Source organism: Lissotriton helveticus, chromosome 7 (assembly GCF_964261635.1).
Source record: "Lissotriton helveticus chromosome 7, aLisHel1.1, whole genome shotgun sequence".
Taxonomy (NCBI): domain Eukaryota; kingdom Metazoa; phylum Chordata; class Amphibia; order Caudata; family Salamandridae; genus Lissotriton; species Lissotriton helveticus.
This window is the reverse complement of record NC_136068.1, coordinates 1,083,501,888-1,083,524,736: the sequence shown is the minus strand read 5'-3', so window position 1 is coordinate 1,083,524,736 and position 22,849 is coordinate 1,083,501,888. Positions and strand designations below refer to the sequence as shown.

The 22,849-nt window shown below is 45.2% G+C and overlaps 1 protein-coding gene across 2 annotated transcripts in view; it reads right to left on the bottom strand.

Moving 5' to 3' along the window:
- RPTOR (regulatory associated protein of MTOR complex 1) overlaps positions 1-22,849 on the bottom strand; it is a 2,181,859-nt gene that overhangs the window by 639,339 nt on the left and 1,519,671 nt on the right. For both annotated transcript variants that reach the window (XM_078654105.1, XM_078654106.1), the window contains exons 15-16: positions 1,794-1,859; positions 573-764 (exon numbers count right to left, since the gene is read on the bottom strand). In XM_078654105.1, coding sequence (XP_078510231.1) covers positions 573-764; positions 1,794-1,859 — 258 coding nt within the window. The remainder of the gene's footprint in view (positions 1-572; positions 765-1,793; positions 1,860-22,849) is intronic.

Here is a 22,849-nt window from a genome sequence, read left to right as displayed (position 1 = left end):
TTAACACCTCTATGATCTCGGTTACTTATAGCTGTCAAAGTCATAGAATTTTAGGGACACAGGGTCCTAAAGCATCCTATTTTGGGGGCAAAAGTAATTTCTTAGCCCTTCAAACGTTACAACTTGTCTTCAGTCGATGGTGCTTGTACAGATCAGCACACACTAGATACCAAGTTGGCGCAACATATTTTAGTATTATATGAATATGGTATTTGCAAAGCGTGAACCTAGCCAGAAGGCAGTGGATCCCTGTACAGTGTCAAAGGCTTGCATACAATCAACGAGTCATAGGGGGAGGGTCTAGAATCTGGGAGCAGGAGTTTACAGTCACTGAATTGTGATGTAGTGGCGCATAAAAGAGGACAAACATACCTTGCCAAGTGATGAGTGACATTGTTAGTGTTGGAGGGAGACGGCCTTAATGTGCTATCTGTGTGCAAATCTGATCTCTGCAGTTAGGGAACACCATGCTAGACTTGAGGGGCCCCCCTGATTTGGAGAGCAGCTGATGCAAGCAGACCTCTGATTCCCTAGGCCACCCTGAATCCTCACACACTGACAAGCGAGCTCACCTCAGGCATGGGGTCGGACAGCAGGCTGTAGAGCTTCTCGTGGGCGCTGTCGCGCACGCCGCACCACCGCGCAGAGTCGAAGTTCTGCCAGATGCGCCCAAGACAGATGGCAACCCATTGGCGGAGCAGGGGGTGGGGGTCGTTGAGCTGCTCCAGGCAGATGGCAATCAGGTTCCCCGTGAGGCAGGCTTCCTACAAAAGAAACAATTGCGTGCTCAGGTATGACATAGCTCAACTCAGGGCGGGGCAGAGACTCGTGGCAGAGCTCCTGGAGGAGTGGAATGGAGGCCACGCTGGGGCATGAATACAGCACAATACAGTGAGAGCATACACACTGGACACGCAGCTCACAGGGGCATGGGGAAAACCAAGGTTTAGCTCTCAGTGGGGCACTCTAGTCCACGACACACCAAGCAAGGGCCACACCAGCTCACTATGTAGTGTATGGAGGGGGCCTCCACACTACACAACTCAGGCACTCGGGTAGAAGAATCCACTCACACCCGAGTCTGGAGAGAGAGAGAGAGGGACACCAACAGACCGTTGGAACTGTACGGGCCACCACACAGTGACAACATAACACAGCTTGGGAAAAGACTTCACGCCGCTAGCTCACGAAGTGCAAAAACACAGGGCAGGCAGAAGTACATGCTCACCTTATGGGTAATACGGTAGTGTGCTGCAGCTCATGCAAAGGCATAACTTAACCACACGGGAAAAGGAGGGGCCACCCATCATTCGCCCCATAATCAGGAAGGCTCATTCCACCACACTGCTTAGGGAGGACTACAGATCCGCAAACGTTCAGAGACGGGCATTGGCCGAGTCACGGGCGGCCACGAATCACAATGCAACTCCGAAGGCGGCATAACAGGCCATGCAGCTTAGGGAACATCACTGATCAGCACAATTCGCAAGCTCAGGAAGAAGCACTAGTTCGCAGGGTAGTCCAGGTATGGAACCAGGTTCGGGGTGTAGATGCAGATGACAGGGAGCATTTAGAACAGGTCAACACTGCTACATACTGCACTGTAGGGGTTTCCATAGTCTGTACCCTCCACTACAGCCTGGAAGGAGCGAGATGTGACCGGGATAATGCAGAGGATGGTTAGGTGTCTGCACAGGTCAAACGCCCAGTGAAGGGGAAATGAATGGAACCCAAATATGTTTGTTGAGGAAAAAGACAGGGAGTGGGTGTTCACTTTCTAAGAGTTCACTCACCTGTCCAGTATTGTAGTTATTGACAATCACAGCTAGGATGAAGGCAGTCATAGTACGGTGCTCAGCCTACGGGAGGAAAGTAGTGCATAAGTGAGTGTAGTCAGTTACCTATTAACATTCCTCGCAATTCTCCACATTACCCTCTTCATTATTTCATTGACTAGTTATTTACAACAAATCTGCGCTATGCCTCCAAAAGGAAACAAGATAAAAACTTCTGGGGTATGAATACTATTGTACGGATTTTCCTCTGTATATATTTTTGCAGCATGGCATTTGTCTGTAATGTTTATATTTTGCCCTGAATTCATATTATGAGTTTGCAATCACCACATGATTTATGGAAGTGAAGGGCAAGTTACTTACCTTCGGTAACCCCATATCTGGTATGGACTATCTAGCTGCAGACTCCTTATCTAAAAAGTATCCCCACATGTCAGACTGGATCCGGAAACTTTTTCGTGAGCAGTACCCCCGCGCCGGTAGGTGGCATTGATCGTTTCAACATAGCTTTGCTGTCTGTGCCGAAGTGACGTGCCCGGTGTCTATATACGCACCACCCGAGCGCACTCACGTTAATTACTTTTCACTACTTTCCATTTCAAGACTTTCCACGCCACGAGCGCAAAGCCACAAAGAACACTGGCCACTGGTGTGGAAACCACAGCCCTGAAAATAAAAAACGTAAGTAACTTGTTTCATCTGATAGAGACTCCTAGTAACAGATTCCTAACCTTAGAATACGTACTCGAGCAATACCGCTCCGGAGGTGGGTCTGCTAAACAATTTCATACCAAAAACAAAGTGCCTATTCTAACGGACCTGACTGTCCAGGCAGTAGTGTTTTGTGAACGTCTGCTAGGAAGTCCACATTGCTGCCTGGCAGACATCTAGGACTGGGAATCCATGTGCGAACGCAGTAGTCACATCCTTGGCTACGCTGGTATAAGCACGCAAACCCCCTGCGGTTGCTTCTTGGCCAACGCGTAGCAGATTTTAATGCGGAGCACGATCCATCTGGAGATGGTCTGCTTCTGCACAGCCTTTCCCTACTTTGATCTGACATACCCCATGAAGAGTTGGTTATCCACTTGGAAAGTTCTTGAGCGGTCAAAAATGACAACACTCTTTTTGGTTCCGTCCGTGAAGTCACTCCTCTTCCTTAGAGGGATGTGGCGGAGCATTAAAGTAGGCAGAGTGATGGACTGGCCTACATGAAAGGGAGTGATGACTTTTGGTAGAAAGGAAGCTCTAGTCTGTAGAACCAGCTTGTCTGGGTAGATGTTCAGATATGGAGGCTTGGATCTCTGGACAGAAGTTATTGCCACCAGGAAGACCGTCTTGATGGTAAGGAGGCACAGGGTCAGACTGATTTGCATATGGCCGGCCATGTCTGAACTGGGGTGGCAGAGTGGGATAAAGAACGGTGATGGATTAAACCCAGATCTTTTGACTGGGTGTGAGTGTTTGATTGGTTCAGATGCTCCGTCCATCACCACCCCCTTTTGTACCGCTTTGTTCGCCATAGGTTGGCAGGGTATGCTCAGACGTGAGTCCCTTGCTCATTTTACCACTGGATTCAAGCAAGCCTGGCTGAAGACGACAAATGCCAGAAACCGGTCCTAGGAAGCTTGTTTCCGATCCAGGGAAGGCATAGCTTGGCAGTTCGGGCTGGACTGTTCCCATGAGGCACAGGGTCAGACTGATTTGCTTATGGCCATGTCTGAACTGGGGTGGCAGAGTGGGCTAAAGAACGGTGATGAATTAAACCCAGATCTTTTGACTGGGTGGGAGTCTTTGATTGGTTCAGATGCTCCATACATCACCACCCCCTTTTGTACCGCTTTAAGAGGGATGGTTGGTCAGGCAACCGCAGAAAGGCTGAAATAGCAGATAGATAGCCCTTTAAGGTGCCTAGAGCAGAGCCCTTCTGGGCAAGGGAAAGATCCTGGTTACAGCAGGAAGGGGTAGGTCACTCGGCGCGGCTTCCAACGGAGGCGGACATCCTAATATAGATGTCCTTACATTATGCTGTAACAGATGGGGCATTATCTTATAGGTTCGTCCCAGGAATTGAGGGTAGTATTCAGTACACTCTTCAGTGGTAGGTAATTTCCTCCATTTCACCCTTGCACGTTAATACATGGGGCACGTTACACACCCCATACACTGTAGATAGTCACTTTTCACGGTCCTTAAGAAACATCACCTGATCCATAGGACTAATTAGCGTTAAACATGTCGACCATCAAGGAGTAGAGCGCCTCTTGACCTTTATTAGCTTTTTAGTCGCCTCTCCTTACTATTTTTATTCAAGTAGGGATCCATCTAGAATAGAATTGCTCTTAGGATTCCCTTCTTGTTTTAATTCTACTATTTCAGAACATCTACACGCACATTAGGGCCCTCACACCCACAGCACCCATACGGCAGGAACAAAAGTTCTCAGATAAAGAGCCCCTTTATGGGTGCCCGTCGGGTATTGCAGCACCAACCCGACGAGGAGCAAACCCATATGATGAAGCATGACACCTAGCTTGATGGGTGTGTGAGGGTTCTAGTTCCGAAAGGAGGATTTCTCCTCCACTCTGGGTACCTGGGTTAAGACCTGCATGTAGAGGAACTGCATACCTCTCTTTGCACAAAGGGAAAGAATAAACAGAAGAACCTGAGAAAAGGGAGCAGAAAGGGGTTAAATCTGCTTTTTTGCACACTAATCCACAAACTTGCTCAAAACAGCAGGCGTATACTGTTTTGGTGGAGGGAGGCTTGGCTGCCAGAATAACATCACAGACTTCCAGTGGAAGGTTGAAAACTGTCAACTGTTGCCACACAATCTTCATGCTAGAAGACTGAGAGTAGACAGGTTTGAGTGGAGAACCCTTCCCTGCTGCTGCAACAGGAGACCCTCCTGAAGGGGCAACCTGATTGGAGGACCGATGGCCACGCTCAACAGCTCGGGATACCGAACTCTCAAAGCCCAGACTGTACCCTCAAGGATGACTTGGGCCCAGTTGTTCTTGATCTTCTTGAGAACTCTGGACAGGAATGGTTTGGGTGGAAAGGCTTACAGGAGGTCTGAGCTCCACTCGAGACAAAATGCATCTCAGAGCAAGACCGGCCTTGGAAACTCCTGTGCACAGAATTGCTGACATGGCACGTTCTTGGCAGTGGCAAACCAATCTAACCAAGGCTCTCCCCATTGCTGAAAGAGACTTTGCACCCCCTTCAGATCGAGATGCTATTCATGATCCGCTAGGCATCTTCGGCTGAGTTCATCGCCCTGGCGTTCAGAGAGCCTGCCAGGTGTTGAGCCACCAGAGATATATGCCCTGATGTTTCAGCCAGGTCCAGAAGCGCATGGCCTCTTGACAAAGAGTCTACATCCCCAACCCGCCTGGTTTGTTGCAGTAGTATCAGACTACAGGAGGTAAGCCTTAAACCCTATAGAGACCAGGGCAAACACCTGTAACATACAACAATGTCTCCGAGGGTATTAATGAAAGGTCAATTTGTAAGTAGCGCAATTAATTGCAAGGGACACAAGGAGACAAAAAAAAATGTTTGAACAGCATAGAATGCAGTTTAATAGATGCACATATTTGTCATATTTAATTTCATATAATCAAACATATGTGAGAATAGAACTGCGTTACATTAAACTGCATGTAACTGACGACTGCTCTCGAGGCGCATCGCCGCTACCCCTAGTTGACCCCTCACAAGTTACCTATCAAGCCTACCCTGGCTTCCGCTAACCCCAGCGTTCACCCAGTATTCCTGACTCATTCCCAGGGATTATTCTTCAACCCATCCAGTTGAGTTGTCTCAGGTGTCACCTGGACGTATCCAGGACACTCCTCCTCATTCAACTAGGCTCCCAGTTGTGATACGTCGTCACTGCTTTTGAAATAGCAGTAACCTGATCCTGATTAAGGCCTGAACCCTCTACAGGCCGAAACGCAGTCGACTTTTACAGCAAAAGCCTTGGCGCTATTCCTTCACGGATACCCACCTTGATTCCACCCTATATTACCATTCTTCGTTTGGGCATCCCTACTATGTAAATTCAACCATCACTTGTTTTTCTTTGCGCCACCTTGCTGTACATACTTTCTCACATGTCATTTGCGCCGTCACAAATTCTCACGAGCACTTGTGCACAGTATTCTACAGATTACATGCAATTTAATGTAACGCATGGTTTAATGCAGTAGCACACGGCATTGGTGTTGTCCATGAACACCTGCACTAAACTTCCCTTGATGGAGGGTAGAAAGGCTTTCAATTCCAGGTGGGTCACCCAGAGTTCCAGTAAGTTGATGTAGAATCCGGATTCCACCGAAGAGCACAGGCCTCTGATCTCCGGCCTTCCCAGATGGCCGCCCCATCCCAGGAGTGACAAATCTGTCATCACTGTCAGATGTCGATGAGGAAGGGAGAGAGGTCTACAGCTGACCAAATCGTGGTTCATTAACCACCACTGCAGATCTTTTGCAGTTCCCTGCGAGATCTCAACCATGTTGCAGAGAATTCCTTGATGCATGCGCCCACTTGAACTTCAGGTCCCACTGCACAGCCCGCAAATGCCAGAGGGCATTGTCACAAGTAGGATGCAGCACTAGCCTGAGAGTCAGTCTTGCTAAAATCCAGGATAAAGGCTGAAACATCGGTATCATAGCCAGAATGTCTTGGACTCGCCATTCGGGAGGATAGGCACAAAACTGCATTGTGTCCAAAACTGGTCTTGATAGTGGGTCCCAGCAAATGCAGGAGGTCCTCCGTAGTCCGGAGGTTGGAAATGACAGCCTGGGGCAAGCCCAATTTCAACAGCCAGTCATCGAGATAGGGGAAGTCTAGAACCCCTGATCTCCACAGTTGAACTGCAAACACCTCCATCACCTTGGTGAACACCCCAGGGTGCTGGTAAGGCCAAAAGGGAGCACAGCAAACGGATAGTGCTCGCGGACCACCATAAACAGCAGGGAAAGCCTATGGGCAGTCAGGACAGGAATGTGGAAATATGCTTCATGTAAGTCCAACGCTACCTTCTAGTCTCCCCGTTCTAGGTCAGGTAAGACCTGAGTGTGAGCATCTTGAACTTATTTTGGAAAAGAAATTGAGAGGATGCAGGTCTAGGATAGGATAAAGGCATTCGTCCTTGTTAGGTACCAGAAAGTAGCCGGAATAGTGACCACGGCCTACTTCTGGCATCAGCATTATGTCTATGGCTCCCTTGGCCGAGACAGCAGTCACTTCCTGGTGCATCAAAGAAAGATGGTTATCCGCCAGTTTGTCGCAAATAGGTGGCAAGGGTGAAGAGTAGTCTCGAAGGGGCGGGAGTAGCCCCAATCTGCAAAACCCATTGGTCCGAGGTTATAGACCGCCAGTGGTGGAGATGATGACAGATCGATCCTGCCATTCACTGAATGCCCATGATGGTAAGGGGGCAGACTGTAAGGGTTTGGAGGCTGTGGCTGCCGGGGGGTGGTGGACTGGCCTAACCCCTGGCTGCCTGACCCGCGAGGTCTGTGGGTACTGTGCTTTCAGCCATGCCCAGGCTGGGAAGCTTGCACTCTGCGTTGGCTGGGTAGGTATAGATGCGGCTGGAAGCCTTTTCTGTGGCCATGAAAGGAGAGAAAGGCAGATTGGGAGTGGCCAAGGGCCATTGAAAGGCCCATGGACCTGGCCTTAGCCCTGCTATCCCTAAAGCTCTCCAGCACTGAATCTGCCTAGTCTCCGAAGAGACAGGAGCCATCAAAGGGGATATCCCTAAGCGACTCTGGACTTTCCCAGAAAAGCTAGTTGTCCTCAGTAAGACTACTGTCAATGAAACAACTTTACTCAGCAAGTCAGTGGTATCCAGTCCACAAGGGATTGTGAACTTGGCAGAATCTCTCCCATTAGCAGCAGCCTGGGAGAGTACGGCTCGGGCCTTTTCCAGGAACGTTGACAGCACCTGCACAATTTTATCCCACAGAGCATGGGAGTAATGGCCCAAGGCATGTGGTGTTCATGGACATTAGTGCCAGGTTGGTGTAAGAAAACATCTTTTCCCCAAAGGTTTGCAGTCTCTTGGATTCCCTATCCAGAGGTGCGGAAAGGAAGGTGCCATAGGACGTGGAGGCTTGGACCAACAAGCTCTCCAGGGCAGGGTGGCGTGTGAGGAGGATCGGGACCCCTGGAGCGGGGCAGTGACGGCGGGCAATCGTCCTGTTCACAGGAGCCACTATGCTGAGCTTGGACCAGGTCCCAAGCAAGACGTCTGCAAGGACTTCATTAACGTGGAAATGCGGGTCTGAGGAGGATATTATTGGCTGGAACACCTCCATCAAGACGTTATCCAGGACCTCATCCACCTCTTCACCCCAATTGCAAACAAAGCTCCCTCCTCCGTAGCCACGGTAGTGGGGAGCAAGCATGCCAGTATCTGAAGGGGTCTAGTCCAATGGCTTCCACCAAATCCTTACAATAGTTTACTTTGGGGCCAAAGGGCTGGTATTCTTCAGGGTCGAGTGACCCTTCCCAATCCTCTCCAATTCCTCATCCATAAGAATAGGGCTCAAGCTTTGGCCTGTAAGGAATGGCTCAAGTTGGCGCCCGAGTCAGGCGATTCCATCTGGCTTGTGTCGGAGTTGGGAATCAGAATGGGGACAGCATTGCCGGTGGGTGTCGTCGTTATCGCCACCGGGGAAGGTCGAGGTGGCACGACCAAGCGCTGATCCAGATCCATCCCTGGAACCAAAGGGCCTGACTGGCAGCGGGGCCAGAGACAATGCCATGGATCCAGTAGGGCCCCCGACAAACCTTTGGGGCCAGAAAGCACGCCAGCTGGAGAGGACCGCTCAAATATGAGGCGCATGGCCTCATAAAAATTGTGAAGTTGAGTGGGGGCGCGTTCTGGCTACCCAAAACTCAAGGAAGCGTGGAGCCAACTCAGGCGATGGCTCAACCGCAGAGCGAGACCGCGAATATAGACACTCCCTTGTCCCGTAGGCCAACTAATGAGGTGAAGTCGAAGACCTCTTTCACTAACTCTTCTTCTTACTGTGGAACTTACTCGAGTGACCTGAGGATTTCGAGTGCAACGAAGATTTTGGGCTTCGTGACCAATCCCGGGACCTTCCACTCAATCAGGAATGTGATTGTTACGGCGTCACATGTCAAGCTGCCAGACGCTTGAGGGACCGCTCCCTAAAGGCCTTCAGGTTCATAGCGTGGCAATCGATGCAGGTCTTAACGTTGTGGTAGCACTCGAGGCACGAAGACAAACAAGATGGGGGTACATCATCGACATCAGCCGATAATGGGCGGTGCAGGGCTTGAATCTGGCCTTACTATAGAACTTACTGCACGACTGACTACCCCTCACCACTAACCGCATTTTATCAGGCATTTAGGGAGTCTAAAACAATCCCCCTTCCTTACAGAAACCCCTGCCACTCTGGAAGTAAGCACGCGAAAACATGAGGGATTATGGAATTCAAGCTTACATAAATAACTGTGAAGAAGACTCTTCCTTCTGCCATCTGAATCCACAGCAAGCTTTGCAATGTTATATTACATTTTTATAAAGTTCTCGGTTGGCACAATACATGCAGAGATTGGGGTACTAGAGTGCCACAGGTCTATTTAAGATCACTGGACGTAAGACAGCCTTTTAATGCACGTCCAAACTGAAGATAGGTATCAATATTTATGATTAGGTTAGGTGTTTCACATCTTTGCAGTGTTTAGAATGGTGGCCTCCGCTCCCTGGCCATATGTGTAGAATTAATAGTGAGTCAACGATAGAGGATCCAAGTAGTAACTTTAGCTAAAACATAATAACTTTATTCATTGGGATTGAGCGAACACCGTACTGTGCGCTTTATGTGATGACATGTAATCCATATTCTGCTCAGATGATATTTGAATGAAGGGAGAGTAGTGCTTATAACACTTATAGCAGAGCTTCAGCTGATTGTGTTTTTTGCAATGTACTGCATCCTCTGCGGAATCGACATAGCTAGCTCAGGGTTCCCAGGCACAAAATAATATAGAGATTAAGCAAAATTGATAAAAAGGCAACAGCTACTTTAACCAGGAAGAGAAATTAAAGGACTGGTACATCTTCAAGACTTTCAGTTGATAAATAAAAACTTCTGCCTGGGCTTACTTGAGGATTTAAAGATAATTCTGCACACAAGGCTGTATTCAGGTTCTAATCCTGCTGCACCGGAATTGGGCAATATCCTAACGTTAGTCTGCACTGTAAGATAATTTGGTAGAATGGTTGGCTAAAATTTCTCATTTTAGTAGTGTTTAGTTTCAGCATGTTGTAGCTAATCCAATGACCATTGCAGACATACAGGTTTTTCACGTTTTGACTTTGCCTACCCCAGCATTTGTCCAAATGGATGAGCACAAGGCTTTAATGTAGAAACTAAAGCAGATCTCAGATCTTTCTGACATGTTTTCCAAAGTTCCCATGCATATGATAAAAAGAGTTGAGACATATCCATAAACCCAGAAAGCACCACATACAACTGAGAGTCCTCTGCATAATTTGGAAAACTGCCAAATGCAAAACCTTCCACATACTATTCAGACCTCTTCCGATTCAATCAAGCTGACATTCCCTTCCCACACCCCAACGTCCACTATTAGCCAAATTTACCATCCATCTTATTATATCATATTTAAGCTCTAATTCACAACACTTTATACAAGATTGTCTTATTTGCATTATTTTGTAAACTTTACTTTTTCTTCTTTTCGTCATTACTGCCTTTTTCATTATCGCCACAATTGTTTACTGCATGCTTCTTTGCAGATTCTACTTTATTTCTCAGTGCTGTTTATTCCATGCAGTGCCAATAAGTTGGACATGTGACACTTGTTTGTGTATGACAAAATCAAAAATACAATACAAAAAGGAAATGTGGAGCCCTCAGCAAGACAGATTCTTAGCTCGGCACTGTCCAATGTCACTGTCTTAGATTGACCAGTCACAAAGCGTATATAGATCCACTCTGAAGAGTCAAGTAGCTTCCAATTTAGTACATACCTTCTTGGAGTATAGTATCTGCTCTATTGAAATGCCACAGGGATGTCAGGGAGAAACAATGACCACAGTCCTTCTGACTCTAGTAGCCTCAAAGATCATCTAACATTATGGTGACAATTAATTCTACCCGCCTTCCTAAGAAAAAGCATTGGCATAGCCAAAAGGTCTCGCCTTTGGGACCTTATAAGTGTTAAGCCATGCAACACTTGATGTTGTTGCACCAAGGATATTGTGCTGGATAACTAAACACTTATAAGGTCCCAAAGGCAAGACCTATTGGCTATGCCAATGCTTGTTTTCAGAGAATTTAGGACTTTGAAACCACGGCGTGGCATTTAATGCCCAATAACAATAGCCAAACACATGCCACATAGACTAGGCATCTCTGAAGCCATAGGGACATTCCAGTCGGTGTAAAGAGCTCGCAATTGAGTTAGAAGGAGGATTACCAGAGGCTGCATCACTGGTAACGTTACTGCTCACCGGTTACATCATGTGGGACATGAGGGAAGGGACAAAGGCATGTGCAACGCTGCGTACAACCGCAAGGAAGTAGCAACAGCGTGCTATTTGGAGAGCAGAAGTGTATTAAATCGACACTGACTTAGAGATGTTAATGCGTTCGCCTTTGTTACAAGAGATGGATGGTAAGAGGCGGAGCGGGCGCGAGAAACAAAAGGTGCAAGTGGGTGGAAGCTCACGAAGGACAGTAGGAAGGCAGAGAGAATGGCAACTTGTGGGGCGAAGCAGGGAAGTAGCCCCCTGATTTATGGACGCACTTCAACAATTGTTTTGGCCTGCATTAGCCGGCTAGCAGCTGGGAGTGAATGAGCACAGCAGGGACCTCTGGCTCGAAGGCACTGACATCTCCTGTAATGTACTCCCCGCAACCTCCCACTTGGGCCCGGCTTCCTAAAATTTGGGGCTAGGAAGTGCCCACCAAGTGTCACCCGGGGCGTGCGCCGCATGTCTTTCCGAATCCGGACTGCAGATATGCCCAGAACGGGGTAGTTGAGTGATCAATCAGCGTGCCCTTTAGGCACTCTGAGTTTTCATTATATGCCCAGAATCTATGCCTTCAAACTGGCAGAGAGGTGGGGTTGGAGAGGGATGTGGGCCGAGGGGCTTGTTTATCTACAAAAAACAGTAGATAAATTGAAAAACACGTCAAGAAGAGAGGTATTAATGGGTTTGGTGAGTAAATTGTGTTCTGTGTTTCTCCAAAATGATCGCAAACAAAAAAACACGAGCACTGGAAAAGCCTACGGGCCTTGGATTTAGGACCTGCTGTCTTTGCCAGTGACTTTTAGCGATGCTGTTCATCAGCGACAAAAAGTGTTTTTTTCTCCATACTGTGCAGAATGGCTGTAAGAACTAGACCGGCCCAGCAAATCAGCGGAAACAAGGAGGCGTGCACGGCAGCACATTGCCAACCAATGGGCTGCAGAAACCCCCAAGCCCTCTAGGGAGCACCGTGACCAAGTATGTTTATCCTACTAAAGAGATGACTTTCTTTTACGCGAAATGTGTTAAACTTGGTTTACACCATTATCGATGCTTTTTGCATTAATTATAATTTATTATCATATAAACTGTCATTACATAAGTAATGCACTAAACAGGAGCATAGTGCATTTATTATTTGAAGTATACATAGCATGCTATCCTATCTTGTTACTATTCTGTCTCGAAAGGAATGGAGTAAAAGGAGAATTGTGAACAGGGCGGCTGTGGGAGGCTGCTTTAAAAGTAGGTCATGCAGAGTATCTCACACGAAGAGGACTACGCTGCCGTCAGCAACAGAGTCACCGTATCTGCAAGGCAAACAGGATCTCCAGCCAATCAGGGAGTTGCTGCAAATGAATAGCGTGAGAGGCGGGGAGGGGAGCACACTCAAAACAGGACAGCTGCATTTATCAGATCACCTTGTACAAACAGCTGACAGACAATCTGGAACAGGTCACGCCCCCTCCCCCGCCCGCTCCTTGCCATTTATAGCTGTGTAGAGTGCAAGAGCTCTGCTACTGGATACGTACATCCAGCCCGCTTTAATATTAACCTGAGTGAAAATAAAGCAGCAGAAGGAAATGCAACCTTTACTCGGTTTGGTGTAGATATTACTGTTGCATTCTAACTGCGGTTGTAAACCATGAAATTTTCAGATCACTGTTTCAAGACAGATGACGCTGCACGCTGAGAGTTGATAGAATAGGTTATTTGTACTCTACGTGCATATGCTTATTTCTGATCACTCACCTTTATCTTGAAAGTGATGTTTATTTGAGCAGAATACCAAAATATATATGGGTAATGGTTACCAGATGACATCATCATCATGTCACCAAGGGCTGAAGGAGTCAATCCGGGTCTTTCATTTTACAAACTGTTGTAATCTGGTAATGTAATCCAATTTGCTTTAAAGGGCAGGGGTGGGGTGAGTTGCAAGACTACATCAGCCTGAATGCATTAAAACGTTGAACTACATCCCAGTAGCAAAGCATTCATACTTGTGAGATGAACCCTCTCAAAAGTAAACAAGCATTGGCTGCGCGGCCACAAAAGTGAAAGTGATCTCGACCGTGCGCTATAAGGGTGCCAGCGAGCGATGCGCTTAATGAGCCATTACAAGACAGGAAAGCCAGATGGTGCCTGTGCGCGTGACCGCAAGCTTTAGGGCAAAAGCGTGTGGTGGGCTTTTTGAAGCCCCTTTACTAAAAGTCTCGCCAGAGTAGCGCATGCGCTGGCTCAGGCCAGACCTAAAAAAAAAGGTTGTTTCCAAAACCCTGGAAACTGGAGCAGAGCAGTGTCTAATATTTAATGCATGCTTTTTCTGCAAAGGCTCGTAGGAAAGGAGGGATGTCTTCTGCTTCGTACTTTGCCCACAGTAAGCAAACAACCGATGATGGACTTCAAGTGGCCAAAATGTGATGGTGCCACTATCTGTGCAAGTTTCAGGGACAGCGTTCTTTAGTGGAACCCGTAACTCTGCAGCCTTTTAAAAAAAAACTCTTATTATGTGACCAACACTGAGCGGAGCTACCTTTAGGAACTTAGAAGAGTCTGATTACTTCGAACTGGGTGGAGGTGATCACAGTAAGTAACCGACTGAACCTTACATGATGCTTTCTCTTCTTGTAACGTCTGTATCAAAGAGGTTCTCTATTAGTACTGATTCACACTCATCAAAACAATAGCAAAACTAATTCTCACTGTTAAACATAATATATCATTACCATAAGTTAATTCCCTTATATCATTGCCCTTGCAAATACATAACATTACGTGTATTTGTAAAGCGTACATTCACTCATAGGTATCTTGGGGCTGAATAACAGATGGTGATTGTTAACCAACTCAATGGTACCTATTTTATTGACCTCAGAAGGATAAAAGGCTCAGTGGACCCACCAGAATTTGAACCTGTGACCTTGAGGTCGAACATAGACCCCTACAGTGGACGCATTAGTCCACTAAGCCACCACATCTGGCAGAATACAACAATGTCGTTATCCAAAAACATTTATTCCAAAATGTAATCACTGGTCAAACAAAAGCGCATTAACTGTCTCCAAAAGTCTTTTTAGAGTCCTTGTACAAATGTCTTGAAAGGATGTTTGTCCATATATTATATCAAGTCCAAGATACACCCTTCGAGTGCTCAAACAAAACAGAACATAAGACTATTATTTCTTTAGAGTCTGTGTCTTAGTCTGATAGATACTCCAACTTCATTCATTAATTCTGCTGGAGCCTCTTTCAATTGAGGCCTCCTCTGGACATTATGGAAGGAGTGACTCCCGAATACTCAGTGGTTGCTTACAACTCCTTGGAGAAGTTTGGTGATGGTCCCTTTAAGGCATCTGATGCTACCTGCAATTATATACGTCGGGCATTTGAGGTGATTTACTGCTATTGGCCCACAGCGAAAGGATTGCATTACCCGAGCAGCCTCTAAAGCTGCAGATACTTGGAAGCGGGCGCACAGACATACCACTGTTGAGCTGGTCGATCAGCTCCACAACAAATAACCTTCGCAGAGGGCCTATGCCTCAATTATACGACTGCGGCTGCCTAAGATCACACAAAGGGGCCATCACCAACTTTCCCGGGGAGGCATATGCAACCACTGAGAACTTGGGAGACACTACTTGTAAAGTGTCAATCAATCCCTAACGAGAACCTCTTTGATATGTACGTACATTTACCCATGTTAGTATGGGGTCATTGAGTAAGCCATTTTAAACTTTCTTTTCTGGTAATAGCCCTGATAAGTTGTCACATAGTTCTTGGGTGGCAGCTATAGAAGGGAAGGGTAATGAAAAAGTCTACAAGTTTTCAATCACCAAAAATACCTTCTTTAGGAGCCTCAACAATGCGAAACCCAAAATATAATTTTTAAAGGTCTTTAAAACCAGGTTGAGAGTTGTAGGGGCTTTTATAGTTTTTGTGACTTTCAGTGCAATTACATTAAACTAAAATGTGGCTGAAGCTATTCTTACTCCAACCAATTTTGAGAATCAATGCAACTACTAGATACTTTCCTTCATCTTGAAAGATGCATGTTACATATGGAATGCATCCTCAAGATCTGCAGTGTATACCATGATTCAGATGTAACAACTATTTCCTTCCTTTTAGCTAACATTAAATCATGTATACAAAATATTTAATGGATGATGTAAGAAAGTGGATTATTAGTTGCGAAGAATGTGGGTCCTTCACAAGTAATACATCAGCAACCATCCATCTACTCGGAACCATGTACCCCAATGTAGCACTTGACTCTCTCCTAACAGTTCACACTCTTAGTGGGCCCTGAACCCTACAACCACACTACCCCCCACCTACACTAGGCACAATACAATGAGGTATTGATCTCAAAAGACAGTCTTCCTTGTTTTGTCAGGGAGACGCCACCTTAATGTAAAGCAGAAATGTGTCATTATACATCAATTCAACACCATTAAAATCACCCACAATGGTACAACTTTAGAAGGACTTTCATTAAAAACGGTTATGATTATCTGCTAACTTCGTGAAAATCTAAGCATGGCAAGAAAACATTCATGCAAGGATGTACTGATTTACTGTTTACTTTGTGATGGTCAATAAAGCATTTTTATGACCTTCATTAATACATGTAATGAATCACTATTAACTTTGTCATTGTCAATAAAGAATTGTAATGTTCAACAAAACATATGCATGAATCTTTTTTCTACTTTCAACATACAGTGTCACAGCATTGGGAACAACCAAACAGAAGCCCCAGCACTCCACAGCCTTCAGAGAAAACCTAAAACTCCAAAGGTGCTTGAAAATTGACAAAATGTATCCAGGGGACACAAACACAGTTGGGAGACCTCGGACGACTATTGCAAAAGTCGTCATTTGGTAACTGCTGCAGTTCTAGCAGCCCACAGAACAGTTTATTCGACATTGGTGGTGCCGCAGCAGTTCCAAGGGCACCATGGCAGATAATATGCAATCCATATTTTATTAGCGGCCTTGAGCTAAAACAAAATGCTTTCTTTTCTGTTATTTCTAAGCAAGCGGCCTCAAACTTTGTCTTATGATGACTGTGTGTTTAAAAACCTTGCTGGATTTTTTGATGGAAAGACATTGGGTTTAAGCAATAAAGTGCAGTTAGTTCTGGGAGCTGTTGTGTCCCTAGCCTATTTCAAGCGGACCAGGTAACAGTTGAGTAACCCAAGATGCTCCAGATCTCGTGTGACGTATAGGAAAGAAAATTATTATTGCTTGGTGTGCTTCTTATGTTTATTGAATGTTCAAAGAATAATAAGTGCATGGGCACACAGATATCCAAATTATATGGGTTGTCTTTGATTAAAAAAAAACAACTGTTTCCATCATTTAACTATATAGGCAGTTAAATAGCAGACTGGACTTTGTTTAATCTGATGTGTGCAAGCATGCCTGCAATTTGCAAACTCAGTTTGTTAAATCCCAATTCACCACTGCATACACAGGAATATATATATATATATACACATATATATATATATATACACATATATATATATATATATATACATATATATATATACATACATATATATACATACATACATACATACATACATACATACATACATACATACATACATACATATATATATATATATATATATATATATGAAACTGCACTCGTCCAAAAGGAACCGGCACTCCCCAATGTCTCAGGGCACCACCGATCCTGCATAAACGAAAGCTGACCCAGCCATAAGGTGAAAAGATGTTTTTATTCAAATTCGATGCATCGCCACCCGCATAACGTTTCGGCCTACTAGCCTACTAGCAGTCGCCACTGGGTAGTTATAGTTCGGTTTGCTTTTCCACAGACTTTTGGTTTGCTAATAATTTTGGCACTATTTGACTAATTTTATTATTTATTTATTTTACAGATTTGTAGAGCGCATGGCTGCCCGTGAGCGTCCCAGTGCTAATAATAGAGCAGGAGAGGATGAAAGAGGATAGTTAAGGAAACAGCCATGTCTTAAAAAGTTTGCGAAATGAAAGCAAATTGAGCTGGGCCCGGATGTGTAATGGCAGTGCGTTCCACAATTTGGAGGTATTATATGAAATGAGACGGCCTCCGGATCGAGCCCTCTTGATCCTAGGTATAGACGTCAGATGCAGGTGTGTGGAACGAAGGGTTCTATTGGTTTTGTAGGGAACAACAAGATCCTTTAAAATGGGAGGTGCTTTCCCATGCACGATTTTATGAGTGGTACAAAGGGCCTTAAAATGCACCCTTTCTTGAATGGGCAGCCAGTGAAGTGACTTGAGGGCTGGTTTGGCTGAGCACCGGCTGTTCGTGCCCGTGAGAAGTCGGGCAGTGGCGTTTTTCACAACCTGGAGCTTTCCCATCACCTTATTAGGGGCCCCAAGATACAGGGCATTGCCGTAGTCCAAACGGGACATTACAAGGCCCTGAATCAGCAACTTTTGGGACTGGGTGGGAAGTAAAGGTAGGATTTTTCGGGCGGTGCGTAGGATGCCGGAGCAAGTACCAGCGTTTTTTCTGGCTTGGGTGGTAAAGGTAAGGCCTTCATCCGGCCAAATCCCCAGACTTTTAATTTCACACTTTGGGGTTGGGGGTGGACCCATGCAGGGAGGCCATAAGGTCTCTGGGCGAAAATGTGATTGATTGCCCAGGACCAAGACCTTCGTCTTGTCGCTATTTAGTTTCAGATGGGACCTATCCATCCATTTGGTTATGTCCCCAAGGCAAGAATAGAGGTTGGTAGCAGAATGGTCCTGCTGACTTAAGGATACAACTAGCTGAGTGTCATACGCGTAAGTTAATAATTTAATACCAAATGGGATGACAATCTTCTCAAGGGGGGACATGTACACATTAAAAAGAGTTGGATTCAGGGACGAACCCTGAGGAACGCCACAGTGTATAGGTGTTATTTTAGAAGTGAAATTACTATCTGCCACCTGAAAAGACCGGCCGTTCAAAAAGGATTCCAGCCAGGATAGAGCAGATCCTGAAATGCCCAGACCCTCAAGTCTGTGGACCAGGGTAGAATGGTTAACGGTATCGAAGGCCGCACTCAGATCCAGGAGGATCACTGCCACTGATCCTCCTGAGTCTATGATCTTTCTGGCCTCTTCTACTACCACAATTATTGCGGTCTCCGTGCTCTGGTCCGGCCTGAATCCCGTTTCTGAAGGTTTAAGTGCACAAAATTTTCAATAAAAGTTCATCCACCTCAAATTTTTCCTGATAAGTTTCGGGGTGATTTGCCAAGTAGAGGCCCAGAAAAAAAGGAGGTCCCAAAAAGCAAAATCCCTATTCATTTTCCATAGAATTTTGTATTTATTTATAAAGTTTTACCCAAGAAGCACTACTGCAAAAACTACTCCTCACCTCTGCGAATCTGCCCAGAGCCTTCCCTAGTGTTAGAGATCACACGGGCCAGTTTTTAGCCCCCTCCGACTCGAAAACCATTCCCCTACCTAACAGGCTTTTCCGCCCCAGAAGATTTGAGACCTACCTGGCGTCCAATGATCTCAATGACCTTTGCAACTCTTACTCTACTAGGTCCAACTCGAACATGATCCGGACGAGACAAATACAAACCATCCATTCTAACCCGAACAGAGAACCTCCTCACTATCTTAGAGTCATCAATAAAGACAACCTCACAAGAGTGAACGTCATTCAGACTCCTTCCTTCATTAATTTGTTAAGACTTAAATGTGTACTACTCAATTGCAGGTCAGCCAGTAAACACGCCTCTGATATCTTCGACCTCATCCAACACAATGACTTAGACATTATCATCCTCACTGAAACTTGGCTAAATCCTACCTCCACTCCTATCTTAGACCTCATAGTACCTCCTACTCACGACATAATTAGGCAAGACAGAGCAAGGACGCTGGGTGGTGGCCTAGCCTATATTCATAGGAACACACACTCGATTTCTCACTTGGAGTCCTCTTCGCCTTCCTCCTGTGAATACCTTTGTCTCAGCTCAGATGGCACCTATAATAAAAAAAACTAACGCAGATAAAGGTGACCTCAATTATTTCAGCCCTATCTTCAACATCCCCACCCTAGCCAAACTACTAGAAAAATGCGTACGATCCCAACTTTGTGCTCACATAGAGAATTTCCAACTCCTAGACCAATATTAATCTGGTTTTCGGAAGGGCCACAGTACTGAATTGACTCTCATGCACGTTATGGATAACATTTTTTAAATGCTTAACCAAAATGATTCCTGCCTCCTAATCCTCCTTGACCCTTCCTCCGCATTCAACACAGTTAATCACTGCATCCTCCTGTCTATTCTGAAGAATAGGATGGGTTTCTCAGGTCAGGTGTTACAGTGGTCTCGTCCTTCCTCCACCACAGATCACAAAGAGTCAAGGCAAACCACTCCCTCTCCCAGTCCTCTCCAGTAATCATGGGTATCCCCCAAGGGCCAGCCCTATCTCCTATCCTCTTCAACCTGTTCTTGGAACCATTAGCTAATTCACCAAATTCCACACATATTCTCTTCCATATGTATGCGGACGACAAGCAACTTTATTTGAAAATCTCATCCCCGGATAACATCGTCTCACTCAACACTACTCTAACGTCTACTCAAAATTGGTTAACTGAGAACCATCTCGTGCTCAACACCTCCGAAAGTGAATTCCTTCTCATCTCATCTCTCCTCCGAACCACATCCCCAAGTTAGACCTTTGGATGAATCACCTTACTGCTTTCAACTGCACCCCTCTCATCATAGACTCAGCCAAATCTCTTGGAACCACCTTGGACAAGCACCTGAATATGAAAAACAATACCAGCAATGTGTGTAAGGGAGCTAATCACTTGAGGGTAAGGGAGCTAATCACTTGATGAGGACACTTGGAAATATCAAACCATTCCTTCCACAAAAGGATTTCAAGCAAGTGGTCCAAGAGCTTGTCTTGCCAAGGTTTGACTACGGTAGCGCTACGCTCTGTGGCCTTCCCAAATACACCCTGGCTCCTCTAAGGGCATCACTGTACGCTGCGGCTAGACTGCTCACAGGTACCAAACAAAATAAGTACATACCCCCAGTCCTAAAATCTCTTAAATGGTTGCCCTACGAAGCCCGAATTCAGTTAAAGATTGCCGTTCTGGTGCACAAAGCCCTGCATTTCAAAACTCCCAGGTACCTAGCGCAAAAGCTTGAATTATCTTGTGGTGGTAGAGCCTCAAGAAGCGCCAACACATTCCTCTTGAAACCACTCATCTTCAGCAAAAAGAGAACTTTTCACCAAGACTTCTCCGGCGCTGCCCCAAAGATATGGAACTCTCTTGCACCGGAAGGACGCAGAATCTCCTCAACTACTGCTTTCAAATTGGAAGTCAAAAGATTCCAAATGAACAAATTCTTACCTTAAATGGGCTAGGTTCACCTGCTCGAAGTCACTGATCCTACAACCATTGTACCATCATTTAATGTGGCTTTCTTTACTGCATAGTGCGCCCCCATTCGTAGCCTGCTATATACCTATTTATTGTATTACTCTCCTTGATTCATCTGTCTGGTAATGATGCGATTATTCCGGTTTTGTATTCTTATTTGATGTTGATATTGCATTTATATCCTTCCTTCCATATTTTTGTAAAGCGCTCTGATATCCTTTGTGATCGTGTTCTCGTTATATAAAACTTTATAAATAAAATAAAAATAAATAGATACTTAACGGGATTACACCAAATTTGGCAGGAAGCTATCATGGTCCAGACAGTATGCTTTTTGAGCTGGTGCAAATACATTCAGTAATTTTTGAAAAATTATGTTACAAAAATATTTCTACATCTGGATAGTTGAGTTTGAGGGATTTTCTTGAGAGTCCCTCAAACCCAATAAAAAAAGAGCCTTTTGATTGGCCCAGGGGGATATTTTACCCTTAGACCATCTTGAATCCATGGAAGCAAGGCTCTGATTGGCTGCTTGCAACATGAGGAAAAATGTTGCAGGCTGCCATTAGAGGACTATGGGCATTGTTATTCTTTAAAGTAGAAGGGGGCAGGGTAAGGATAACCTGCCCTCCCAGGTCCTGTGGAGGAGTCCCAGAGCAATCCATGCCACAACATATATTGTAATAAAAAAAATTGTGATCTTGCTGGAGTCCCGCTGGATTGCAAATCTTTAAAAGAAAAAAAACACAAGAAAACACCTGGCTGCATTTTAAAATAATTAATATTTGGGGAGAGAGGCATCCCCCTCCACGAGCCAGAGAGGGCCTCGATTACCTCATCCCCTGGGGCAAAGTCATTAAAAGGCGAAGGGGGAGCATGCCCCCACTCCCTGATCCTTAGAAGGCCCCAGGGACCCCATCCCCAGGTCTGAAAATAATCAAAATAGGGAAGGGCCACTTAGGGGGACTCCCCATGCACTTCTAATTTCCCCATATATCATATCACTCTCTTGACATGTGCTATGAAATGATTGATAAACTTTACTGCAACACTGGAAATAACATCATTGATGTCAACACTGTGCAAGGCTGGGGCGCGAATTATAAGTACTAAAGGGCACAGGTCGTAGTTACTAGAAATAACAATAACTGGTGAACTTCAGTGTTTTTTTTAGTTTAAAACGTTACTGTAGTGTCACTTTAACCTTTGGTTATTTCTGTAATTATATACATATATTTATCTCTAGAAGTTAGTAATCACTAGCATTCTCTCAAGCACGGACTAAAAACCCCAACATTCTAAACTATCAATGCTTCCATGGAATAAACCAAGGAGAGAGGGAGAAGAATGAGAGAAAGTATAACATCACGGGATAGACAGGACTTTGTCTAAGTTAATGCCTGTATGCATGTGTGTCATTTTCAAACTCAGAGCTTTTCAGGTCAAGCATTCGAGACCTCTTGTATACACTTTAGTATATACTTATATGTGTAGGTACTTTGTAGGCTCTGGAAATCAGCCCTTGGACGTGTCTGTTTCTGCTTAGGGACTTTATTTTCTGTTTATCTGCATCTATTTAACTGTCTTGATAGAAAACGACCAGTAGAGGTCAGTAAAATACCAGATTAGCTTCCTGCTGAGGAACTTTCTTTTTTTAATTTTTCTGGCAAATGCCTCTATTTAACTTTCTTTATAGATAATGAACAGAAGTGGTAAGTAAAATACCAGAATCACTTTAGCATTCTCTAGATTCCGGTCCATGGAAATTGTCTTCCACAAACACCCCTAGACAATAATATTTTTTTCAAATCTTGTATTTTCAGTGATATGACCACCGCAGGCCCTGATTTTATATTAAAAACAGAGCTTTGGACTATACCATTTCCCGCTGAAAGGCAATATTTATCTCCATGTGCCCCATACATGATATGTCACGCAGTTGGGTGCTTACTTTCCCTCCATGTTAAAGAACAGTAGATGTTTCTCCATCCAGGCTAAGGGGCTGCATAGCTAAATACATATAAGGTCCCAAAGGCGAGACCAATTGCATTGCAAATGCTTTTT